At 37.6% G+C, this 12,506-nt stretch overlaps 1 protein-coding gene across 1 annotated transcript in view; it reads left to right on the forward strand.

Annotated features, from left to right (window-relative positions):
- LOC139152526 (fibroblast growth factor receptor 3-like) overlaps positions 1-8,423 on the forward strand; it is a 32,594-nt gene extending 24,171 nt beyond the window's left edge. The window contains exons 4-9 of the mRNA XM_070725714.1: positions 4,233-4,513; positions 4,998-5,080; positions 5,435-5,475; positions 6,051-6,147; positions 6,450-6,561; positions 6,765-8,423. Of these exons, the coding sequence (XP_070581815.1) occupies positions 4,233-4,513; positions 4,998-5,080; positions 5,435-5,475; positions 6,051-6,147; positions 6,450-6,561; positions 6,765-6,839 (689 nt within the window). The 3' untranslated portion in view covers positions 6,840-8,423. The remainder of the gene's footprint in view (positions 1-4,232; positions 4,514-4,997; positions 5,081-5,434; positions 5,476-6,050; positions 6,148-6,449; positions 6,562-6,764) is intronic.
- Positions 8,424-12,506: the final 4,083 nt, after the last annotated feature.

Genomic DNA, 12,506 nt, shown 5'->3' on the forward strand with positions numbered 1-12,506 from the left:
TTTTACAATTGCCTGTTGATGGACGAAACGAGCACACACAATATTTCAGAAAATATGTATATCAATTCAAACATTTTATAGATTTTCAGAAAGACAGAATTAAAACTGCAAGCAGTGTTGGCGGGACCCAAACGGTTGCCATGGTTTCAGGCGCTTGCAATGATGATACTTTCTGCAATTTGGGATTGGGATTTAAATGATCTGTTGATTCTTGCAAAAATGAAATCTGAACATCATATTATGGTTATTGTAGGTTGCGCTTGTAATCGTAGGTTTTTCACAAAACCAAACACGGCCGCCAAACCATATAGCCGATCAAAATGCCTTTCGCGAACTTGAAAGTGTTCACACTATGGATGACACAAGTAAAATTTCAGTTCAATCCGTGTGTTGGTTCTGGACGTAGAAGATTTTTAAAGACTAAATTTAGATTGCGCAAAATCCAATATCACGGACAAACCACGTGACCGATTCAAAAGCCTTTCGCAAACTTGAAAGTACTCACACTAAGGATGACACGGGTAAAATTTCAGTTCAATTGGTGTGTTCGGTCTGGAGAAGAGGATTTTTAAAATTTAAATTTGGATTTTTGCAAAATCGAATATGGCGGCCAAATCACGTGACTTGCCCAACTGCCTTTCACAAACTTCAAAGTTATCAAATGAAGAATATATGAATTAAATTTCAGTTCAATCGGTGTGTTCGTTGTGGAGAAGAAGTTTTAGAAGATTAAATTTGGACTGTCGCTAAATCCAATATGGCGGCTATGGTCACGTGACCAAAAGTGATTTTATTGGCAAAGTTTAAAGACCTAGAATCACGATAACTATACAAAGAAGTTCAAATCGACTAGAACCGTACGTCATCAGGAGAAGCAATTTTAAGGTTTTGGGAAAATCCAATATGGCCGCTAGGTCATGCGACCAGTCGAAAATTTTAGAGTCAGTATTCATGACGTGTATTATTAGCCCTTCAAGTTTGGAACGTTAACGTCAAGCGGTTTTGAACACTTTTGAACCTCAGTAACTCTTAAGGTCAGCACGACCTGAAAACTCGAAAGTTAAATAAAATAATTGCCAAATAAACTTGTAAAATAACTGTCAGTTCTTCAACAGTCTTTCGTAGAGATACATTACACTTGACATCTGTACCATATGAAAACAGATGTAAACCAAACATTCCCTAACCTCATTATCTGAGAAATTCTACAAAATTTCACTATCACATGGCAATTATGTGCCAATGGTGACAATAACCGTACTCTCCATATTGTTATGTGATGGCAAATCAGCTAAACAATTCACCACATTCTTAAAAAAAGCCTGAACTAAATGAACAACAAAAGCAGAGACAATTGTGATCCAGCAAAAGTTCACACTTCATTTTGCAAACTTATCACCTCCAGCTGGAACTATGTCTTTGCCTCTCTATGTGTGGGCAATGATAGTAGCGGGTGCAGTTGCCGTTATTCTGCTTCTGGTCGTGTATATTGCAAAAACGAAATGGTCTTACGTACCCTTAGATGGAAACGACCGAGAGTTCGAAGATTATCTTCAGGCAAGACTCACTTTATTTTATCATTATGTTCAAAATAACTCTTTTTCAAAGACTATTTCAATTTCAATTAGTTTTTTACCCCAAAATTAAAGTATCGTTGGTTTCGCCTTTTAGAATGACAAGAAGTCGTAAGTTGGATGAGAAAGAAGGCGTAAACTTATTCAAAATTATGCAAATCACCCGATTTCCAGCCTTCTTTTCCTACCGATTTCAGTATATCAAAACAATAAGACCCACTCTGACTGGATCAAACCTTTAGTCATTTTCAGATTGTGTTCTTTATGTACAATGTAACAAACAAAAATATCGTAATGCAATGCTGTTCCAACATCTTGAATAAGAATCATTTCAGTTTTGCTTATAATGGTTTTGATCATTTTGTGAATGTAAGTCTATCAACCGTTGCTGCTTAAGGATGACAATAGATAGTGCTCAATAAAATTGTTTTTTCTACATATGCTCTAGCTTCAATCAGATAATTAATTACTTTAAGTGGTATCAAGTGTTTAACTTCAAACGAATTTATCATTGATACCAAAATTAAGATTTTGTACCCAAAATATATACCATCTTTATCCTTCGAGTAACCTATTGGCACCATACTACAGTTTATTTCCTCTGCTTGTCGAAAAGTTGTGGTATGGTGGGGTTTTCACGTAATCTTTAATAAGACATATTGCTTTTAACATGTATTGGTTTAGAGCAAATGTATCTTTAAGTTAATTAACGTAGGTACTTTATGTGAGCACGTGTATGATTTCTTCACTTCTCGAGTTCATGTTTTGCTTTCCAGACTCTAATTCGATCTGACATGGACGGGTCCCTACGTCATGAAGATAAAATTGTTAAATTTTCCACTTTGCATTTTTATCACATAGATTCGCCGGACATGGGCAAACAATAATAAATAACTCCCTTACCGGCTTCCCTAAAGCTATTCAACGATACAACTGATTTCCCAAACCGTGTCTTTGTGCTTTTCCTTATGCTACTAATTCAATTAACATGATATTTATCGTTTCTGACTAGGAACATTTACCGAAAGAAGCATTGGCTTGGAATGTTGAGAGGAAAGCTTTGAAGATACTGGATGAAGAGCCGATTGGTGTGGGAGAGTACGGACGAGTCTACAAAGCTCGATTGGTCCTCGACAGAAAGGAACAAATAGCCGCAGCTAAAACTCTCTGCGAAAGTGGGTCAAATTCCTCTAAACACACGTTGTTCACGTCGATAAAGGTTGTTATTCGTCTTGCCTGCCGCTCCCTCGCTCTTATGATATGAAAGTCAGCATTTGTGCGTGATCATAATAGTTATCGTATGCCTATGCCCATATCACTCTATCCGCGCGGCGTTTACCGTACAATATCAGCAGTGATATTTTACGGTGAACTTCAAGATATGAGAGATATGTTCCGACATACACGATAAACGTCATCAGTATAGGAGTGTTCCAAAACTACATTTGCACTGTGACAGTAAACAAAATATACAAACAAAATGGCTGTCTATGATGCGATGTTGCCGACATAAAAATTTGAAGGGTTTTGATGAACAAGGATATTTCAGATACGGTAATAATGCGTTGAATCTTGTGGTGCTATCACGTGGTTATTCCATTAAAGTTCTTGTAATTTTTTTACATAAGCTCCACTAAATATCCAACTTTCACATGACATGGTTTACCTCCGAACAGCTTATGAACGCCTGTCATGACAAGCGATTTCGTGAGTGTGACACCTGTTGACACGGCAACTCTTCGTGTAGACTGACAAAATGGCCACATCTCCCCTCCGTACGGCGATCGCCCGCAATCGAAATCGGTGCTGGAGAAACAAAATTATCTGGATTTCAAATATGGCCGCCACCTCCATGTTAACCGTATAAAGAAATATAAAATTTTCGATTTTCGAAAACCTGAGACAGTCAAATAATTCCTTACACCAAGAGCTTTAAAATGAACCCCCACAAGTGGTAGATCAGTTAAGAACTGTAAAAGTTTTGGAGTTCGAATATAGGTTCCCGAGGCGCGTTCTCTTTGATGAGCAAACTGATTAAAAGTGAAGCCTCAAAATATAAAGTTTTACTATCATTTATGATCTTCCGGGCATGAGTTCATGTATATGATAAATCGATTTTACTCAATACTGCCAGTTCTTTGTGTCATATCAGCACCCGTGCCATTAGTACTGGTTCAGACAAGAGAGGATGGTTTGCGTGAACGTGCCTTCTGACTATGATTTTCTCTTTTCAATTCAGCTCGTTCAGACGCAATAAGTCGGAAAAATTTCATCAACGAAGTCCGGTGTCTGCTGGAATTAGCATGCCACCCTAATATTATCTCCTTTCTTGGCATTCACATAACTGGAGGTATGACCATGAAACGTCCTGCTATAGGGACAAAGCTTCTCAAGATTAACCTATAGGCCTAATTAGATAAAGAGAAGGATAATACTTAATGAGGAGATGTAAGCTCGGTTGTGGCAAATAAGGTGTTTCTCAATTCATCTGAATATCTGTAATCTTAGCGGCTGAAAATAGCGTTAATCGTATGAAACGAACTGTTTTTAAAGTGTGAGAAAAAAGGTTTATTCGAAACAGGCGATGTTATTCACCATGAAAACCTAATTCATTTCAACTTAATATATGTTTATGTAAGTTCTTCTTCGTCCATTAAGATCCAAAATACATACTGACAGAATATGCATCCAACGGTGATCTGAAGAACTACCTCATATCGCTGAGATTACTCAACACCAAGACTGAAACACTATTGATAGAAGTTGCCAGAGACATCGCCAAAGCGCTGTCATTTATGTCCATGAAACGTGTCATGCACAAAGACATCGCTGCTCGCAATGTGTTCCTGACTAAAACTTTCACAGCCAAGATCGGAGATTTTGGACTTGGACGAGACGTTTACGAAAGACTTGAGAGCGATTATCATTCGCTTTCGTGGGTACGTTATCAATTATTTTGATTTTCTGAAAAGTCACCATTAAACTCCTTTTCAAACAAAACAAATATTAAAAGATAGTTTTAAAGCCTATATTTTCAAGAGTTTTTCCCCCTATTTCAATGGGCAAAAGAGCACGATATTGTGTACACGGAACTAATGAAAATGTGTAATTAGAATTAGTTATTTGTCGTGGCTATTGTATTCTGTTCATGTAGGTGCTTCTGATATTTTACAGTAGACTGGAAGCGTTGTGGCAGTGTCACAAACTATTCGTGCCGTATTTTTCTCGCTTCTTTATCCCCTTGTCTGCTAAACCGTTTATTTGCCCTGGCCCCTCCTGTCTACCGATTTCTATCCTCAGTGAACACGCAAGGTTACAGGGGCCTTCTGATGGAAAGTGGGTTATCATGAGGTCACATGTACCACGTTTTACTGCGTATACTCACAGCAGCGTTTGTGATATTTCTGATATTTCTGTTCACAGGCAAATCATCAAAACCGCTTTCCATTACGATGGATGCCGCCGGAGTTTCTCGTTGATGGAACATTTACACTTGAAGGCGACAGGTAAGATTAACAACGGAACAAAGTGTTTAAGTTCCCCTTATTTTTCATATTTTTTTATCTAAATAATGTAAGTGATTAGGCCTACTCTCGATGTTTGGAAAACTGAAAATGTTTCTTTTATCTATTTTCAGTGGCACCTTTCCAAATATTTTCAATGTTTTACTCGTATGATATTTTATCACCTCGAATATGACAATAAGAAAATAAGTTTGCAATGACTGTATATTTATGTTTCCTTCCTCTCATAAAACTAAAATATGAACCTCATTTTATCTACCATTGGCCCGTATTATATAAACAATATTCATTAACATTTTGCGATACAGTAATTTTGTATGTTTGTTCTTGTCACAGATGGTCGTATGGAATACTACTGTGGGAAATAGGTTCTCTTGGTAAGTGCTGAAAATCACAATTTTTATATCACAGTAAGCTCTTGTTTGAGAGACAGAGGGGAGACTACCATTTTAAAGGGAAACAGTTATCAGAACTGCGCCTGTGTGAGTTTCTTGTTTACAAATAATGTACTTCGTGCACGATATCTCGATGCACCTCATCGTCATCGCTGTAACATTTCAATTATACGATGTAGATTATGACAGACATGTTTTAACTTTCATCAATCAACTTTCGTACCTTGAATATAGTGTTTACATGGTCGTATGGATCCCATACGACCTTTGAGCGCAGTTCTGACGACTATCTGACGACTAATCTGTAAGAATAGAATGTATGTTGGTATGATCAGCAAATTTAAGCTTACCTGTCGATCTATATTTTACAATGCACTTGTCTTCCTGGGCTATTTGTAATATCGCAACTTCAGCTTTTGTGCACCTAACATTTTGATAAATTTGAACAATTAAAAGATCCTATTCTCCCAATTACTTCCAATAGTGTTTATAACACATCAATACCAGTAGTTCTATCTTATTTAATACCTTCTGTTCGATACTCGTCTTTTGACAAGGTGGTTCTCCCATGATGGGTGTACCAGTTGAAAATTTACTTGACTATCTACAAAGTGGCAGAAGACCAGTGAAACCAGAAGGATGCACACCTACAGCGTAAGTAATTTTCACATGTATCGTTAAGGTCATAATATTTTACCTTCCTTGAAGTACCACTTTACTTACCCCTTAATTTCAAACGTTGGCACATCGTATTCATTTCAAACGTGAACAGAACGTACTCACCGTGTATACCAGAAGCCGATCGCCACCTTCAACTCCGTGTCCATGCCGAGTTTGTAATCTGTATGTAATATGACTTGCTTATACTGTATCAGCTATATACTATACCAAGATACAGGAATACAGGAATGCAGGAATGTTTGTCACCGTACACCGCTATGTTTCATTCTTTGTAGCTATCGGATTATGCAGCTGTGTTGGCATGAAGACCGGTACAATCGCCCAACACCAGACCAGCTGATGGCCGACTTCGATTATATGTTAAGACTTCCAGCGAACAGATCTGAAGTAAGTTCTATGAATTCCACATCATTTTATGCCCCCAAAGTGTTTCTGTAGACTGTCAGTTAGAAAAACGTATAATAATCTCAAATTTATATGGATGGAAAATATATAATTTCCATGAGTGGCACATGCTATTTTTCTAAGTGTGTATTTGTTTCTTTCTCACATGTTCATCATTACAAATTCAATGTTTTCATCATTTGCAGAGATTCTTCACAGAAGACTTTAAAGAAAGACACAACAATGGACTCAATGACAAATCATATGAATTGCCTGTATGACAACAGCGTGTGACTGGAGCATTTAAGCTTTATTTGGCAGTCTACCAAGGGCTCAAAGAGGTAGTCCTACAAACATAAATACGCGTTTGACAAAGGAGACATTGGTCTTGAAATGTCGAGCAGTTATTGGAAATTATCTACATTCTTATCAACACGTGAAATACTGTGTTTACGCTTCACATATCGAAGACGTCGTCTGAAGTTCTTGCTAAAAAAGTATGTTGATGTGAAATCATAACATTTTATCGATGTTAAAATACTGTGTGCACGTTAGATGTGACGACACCATCTAGGACAAAGGAAAAGCACAATAACTACGATAGGCCTCAAGTTGTATGATAGTTTTGCCATGTTTGCCGTGACACTTTGCGTTGAGATGTTTTTAACCAGATGTAAACCAGGCCTGCATTTGCCGTGCATGCAGTATAATTATCGATAGATATTAACATCGCATTTCATCAATGTTTGTAAATTTCAGATTTGAAATGTTGATTTCAACAATAGTCTAATATTTTGTATGAACACATCCGGAATTCACCCATAGTAAGCAAGCAGCTTAGGACTGTTCGAAACTTATTATCAAGATTACTTTGTAGATTTGCATCTGTATTGAATTGAATGCACTGAACTTGCTGGTTGCTCGTCCTACCATCTGAGCATCTTTAGTTGAAACTGAGGCACGTCTCTAACAAAGACTAACAACACAGCAGATAATAAATTGCACTTGTCTACAATTACCGGTTTGGTTACAGTCGACTTATAAATTAATGATACATTAATACGGTCAGAGAACACTAACTGCGATATTGTTAAACGAGCGTTTGATAAAAAGGCGCTGACAAGAACGCCGCAATAAATCTCCTTTGCCTTTGATCGGGAACAGCATCATAGGTTAAGCATTACAAAAACTCTACCCATCCAGGTGAATGTTACCAAACCTGTATATCCGTTAGCTGAAATGTAACAATATGCCGCGATTTTTCACTTGTCTCATCATTAGGGTTTTCATAGTCTCAGAAAGAAAAAGCAATTTGAATCACAGTTACTTAGATTTCTGAATATATTGTGTTTACTTTTCATGAAGAAATTACAGTGACTTACGGGCCGGACTGGTGACAGTAATATGCCTTAAAATTTAGGATGCATTAAGGTAGAACGCACCTCGGGGACAGAAATTCGGGCCTTCAAATTTTATCAATTTTATTCTAACCTACCACTTGTGGGGGCTCATTTTGAAGCTCTTGGCAAAAGAAAAGCTTTCACCGTCTTAGATTTTCAAAAATCGAAAATTTTATTTTTTCCCATAGAGTTAACACAGGGATGGCGGCCATTTTGAATTTCAAATATCGAGAAATCGCAAGTTATATGTCTCTCTAGTACCAAAGTTTGCACGGTGAACCCTGATTTTTATTCTTGCTTTGGTAAGAGAATGGTTGAAAGTTTCACTGAGGAAAGTTTGAGCAAAAGTTTAAGTCTTTCACTTTCGAGGTGCATATTACCTTAAATTAGAGAGAAAACTTAACATCCTCAAGCAATGCGTTTATTTCATTAAAATATGTTTGATTCATTAAAGACATCTTTGATTGACATGACTTTTATATTTCTAAATTATTTGCAAACAGGTAAAAATACAAGCAACAGAGTAAGATAATTTATATATAAATATATATCAGAAACACATGATTGCATTAATGCTTTCCAAATCACCGAATAAAGACAAGAGAGATAGGAAGGGGATTTACCTATTCCTCGGAAGGGCTAGGCGATACCCATAAGTGCACTAAAAATAATAAAAATAAACATATTACCTCGAAACTAAGAGTCTTCCCATTCTTGCCAAGAAAAAAAATTGACGCAATAAACGACGCACCGTCTATGAATGGTCCAATAACATCTTGACTTAGCGCTTTGAGCACAGTGGCTGTTGAGAAGTTTCTGCTCGGATGCATGTTAAAAGGGACACTCCTCAATCCTGAGTTCACGCATTTGTCGTTCTTGACATTGAGTGTTTATATGCTGTTAGACAATAATTTTTCATTGATTTTTTTTATCAGGTTGTTCAACTTATTTTTTGATAAAGCAGATACACAACATGCCCTTTTAGAGCAGCGTATTACGGTGCAGTTTTATAATCTAATTGTCATTGTAATACACGACTTCATGGTACGTGTTTGCCAATTGATGGTTCAAATACCGTCAATATCCAGGTAGAGATTGACAAAGTACAGACTTACTCGTAGCCTGGCGCCTGCTTGTGAGGTTTGACACAACCGGGTTCGCGCTCTTCCGCTTTTTCAATGCTGTATTCATGAAATTTCCCGAACGTGACAACGGACGCAAATAGCAACGTACCATAGTTAAGTACAGCAACATGATAAAAAAAGATTGCCTGGTAACAGGGACAGCATAAAAGGCATCATGGAGAGTGCTACCCATCACAACTCATTGCAACACGGTGTATCACCTATACTTTGAAAACCAACCAATTTCATGCAGTAAAAAGCAAAACAGCGGTATGCCATTTCATTCAGCCGCAGGGTAGTTATTCATACCTCTCCTAATTCCACAATGCAGAAGAATATGAATTAAATGTGTTCCGATCGAGGACACTTCCAGGTAATATATGATACTATTAGCGCAATAAAACAATTTGAAAAAAGGAACTGAGACGATATCAGTGAGATCAAAGTGCTTCATTTCCCTATAATTGTATATACGTTTATGAGTGCTGGTTTGTTGAGTGTTTCCTAAGATAGCGATCATCAATACCATCCCCTGCATCCCCCTACGTATGGAAAGTCAGGAAGGCTGTTATTTTTACCGATTATGAATGCTACAGTACTTGTACATACAGCAGTGAATACTCAGTGCAAAGTTAAATCCCACCAATTTTTTTACCACGGAGTGTTTCTTGTTTTGCAATTTTTGTCATCACCAATAACTTGTTAGTTGAAATTTATACCCATGAATAACTCACCAAGTTCAGACTAAAAGAGACAAATAGTTGAATGAGCGGGGGATTACACAACTTTTCACCGTCTATCTTATAAACAGCTTGGGTAAAATCTGTTTAATTCTCAAGACACGTTTTGAAGCAATGCACATTCCTTAAATTTCTGCCATAAACAAGCTCAGTATAAGAAAATAGGTCAAGTTCTTCGATGCCATGACTTTGCATCGCCGTTAATCATCTTCCTATGACTAACAAAGATTTGCCGGAAATAGATCATAACATATTTCAGCGTAGGCGGTAACGAGTGATAGATTAGCCATAACTAAGTTCGGGAGTGCACCCTGACGAACACAGGGGATCGGGGAATAAGATTTGAAATAATTAAGAATATTGAAAAACGAAAAACGGAACAACCCTAAACTGTACGACACTAAGGAGAGAATTGTTATTTTTCTCACAGACACAATCTCATAAAACGTACAAATGAATGAATAGATAGCTAGAGAATTCTATTATGAAAACATACGGTTATGTTAACAAAATATTAAACAAGAAAGTTAACAAGCCGAGCAATTTTCAATATATCCACTGAAATATATGATGAAAGTGCCGATAAATTTGTCTTTCGTTCATTTTATAGTTTCTTTCTTCTGTGTCATTTTTTTTCTTCACTGTATACTATGTTGAACTATTGCGGATTTGGAGTGAAACGCCGTTTTGCTCAACGTATGTTCAAGTGAACGTAAAGCACCGTCAAGCTAATCTCTCTAAAGAGGCACTCCCACTTTGTAACATTTTTAAAACACAATTTTTTAATGCCAACGGTCGATATTTGAATTGGCGACTGGGCGCGGATCGCGAGATATCGATAAAAACATGTCATTTCCCGAGCGTATTTTTCACATCCCGAAGTTTTACGATCGTTCTAATTTTGACTCGAAATCCCCCGAAGGTTTGTTGTTGTGCTGATTGACGATATTCTAGGGAGTCTACAATAAGTTCGAACGACGCAATTAATTTACTTCCCAGTGCACTGCAAAGACTTCATATACAGCATTATGCCTTTACCTCAGGTAAGTTTTTAAAAACTTCTCCTTAGTTTTTGTCGTTTTCATTATTCTAAATCGGTTGTATTATATTTTTAACCAATATTACATAAACATCAGTTTTTACATGTCAAATATTAGCCGCCTCCGATGACTACATTTTGTCGTCTGTCACAAAGTACGCCGCGCGCGTGGTATGCGCGCGTGGCATGCGTCTATGCATATCACGCGGCGGCCGCTATGTATCAACCGCACGTAACTGTGCTAGTCACCTTTGCCAATTCTGGTGGAATCAGCAAAAATTGTTTTTCGTTTATACGCCAAGTCAGTAAGACTCAGCTTTCTCCCACAGGCCATGACCGATCACCGACGCCAGTAGTACTATGGCGTACAGCAGCGTCAGCGTAGACTCGTACTCCATAGCTTAGTTGACAATGGCCCCAGTGCCGAACTTCCGATGTTCGGAAGCTGAATTTAGGTGGGCCACCGGAATTCAAACTTTTACTTTTTTGAAGACATGTTTTTGTCGATATCTCGTGATCCGCGCGCAGTCGCCTCGTCAAATATCGACCGTTGGCATTAAAAAAATGTGCTTTAAAAATGTTACCAAATGTGAGTGCCACTTTAAAATGGAATGAAAATAAAGGGTCATCGTAAGTTCACAGTCCCTCCACCAAAGGGACTGTGGTAAGTTACTAGTAAGCTTACGTGACCTTAACCTTTAGACATTAACAATTTCACCTGAAATTGAACAATGGAGTTAGAGGCAATTCAATAGTGTAGTTTGGCTGCTTAATTCTCTATTTACATCTGGTGTTAGCCCGTAGTAATGAGGAGAGACATACGCTTTTTTGGAAATATCGCTTTTTTTACAAAGCTGTGCTTATAGGTAGGTTCAGTCTTCTGTATAGGTCTTTTTCTGCTTTGTACAAATTGAGTTGATATGTCTGACATTGTTTGCCTCCAATTTACAAACTTATTCTTTTTTTAAATGCAAGTACTGAATTAATCTGCAAGCCATCGCTAACACATCATATCACATACATTAATGTTGTAACATGCAAAAGTCATGTGTCCTCGTCTCCCGACAGAATATGGGCTATTTCTGCTCGGTTGTTCTTCGTCAAGAAAATCCGCGTTCATGTCATATATAGTTTTTTATGCGTCGATCTTCTTGGTGATCGTCAAGGAGAGCAATACAAAGCAACACAGCGATAAGTACTTCTCATCCAAACGAAATGTACGGTCTGCGTAGAAATTTCGTTATAGTCAAAACACACTCGTTTGTACGGCAATCAAGAATGAATCATCTTTAATGGCCACTCGGAAATTGTAGCATTGACAATTCTTCAAACTTTTGACCAATCTGCCAGTGCTACGAACACACGATATCGTTGGCCTCGTGATCAGACTGAGCAAGTTAAGCATTGAGAATGTAATGGTGAAAAGTAATGGGCACGCCCGTAACTGGGAAGCCGACTCCTTGAACGTAAAACAAATGCGGAAAATACGGTAGTGTTTATGTCACCTCTTTTGAATAATTGAGCTATCCCTGAAATTCAATGGGGCATCCCAAAGTCAGATTTCAGTAAATGAGTCATTTTCTACCGCATTTCTCGGTCAGAGTGTATACGTTTACAGTTCTCTTTCTATTCGCCATAAATTTCA

Source organism: Ptychodera flava, chromosome 16, assembly GCF_041260155.1.
Source record: "Ptychodera flava strain L36383 chromosome 16, AS_Pfla_20210202, whole genome shotgun sequence".
Taxonomy (NCBI): domain Eukaryota; kingdom Metazoa; phylum Hemichordata; class Enteropneusta; family Ptychoderidae; genus Ptychodera; species Ptychodera flava.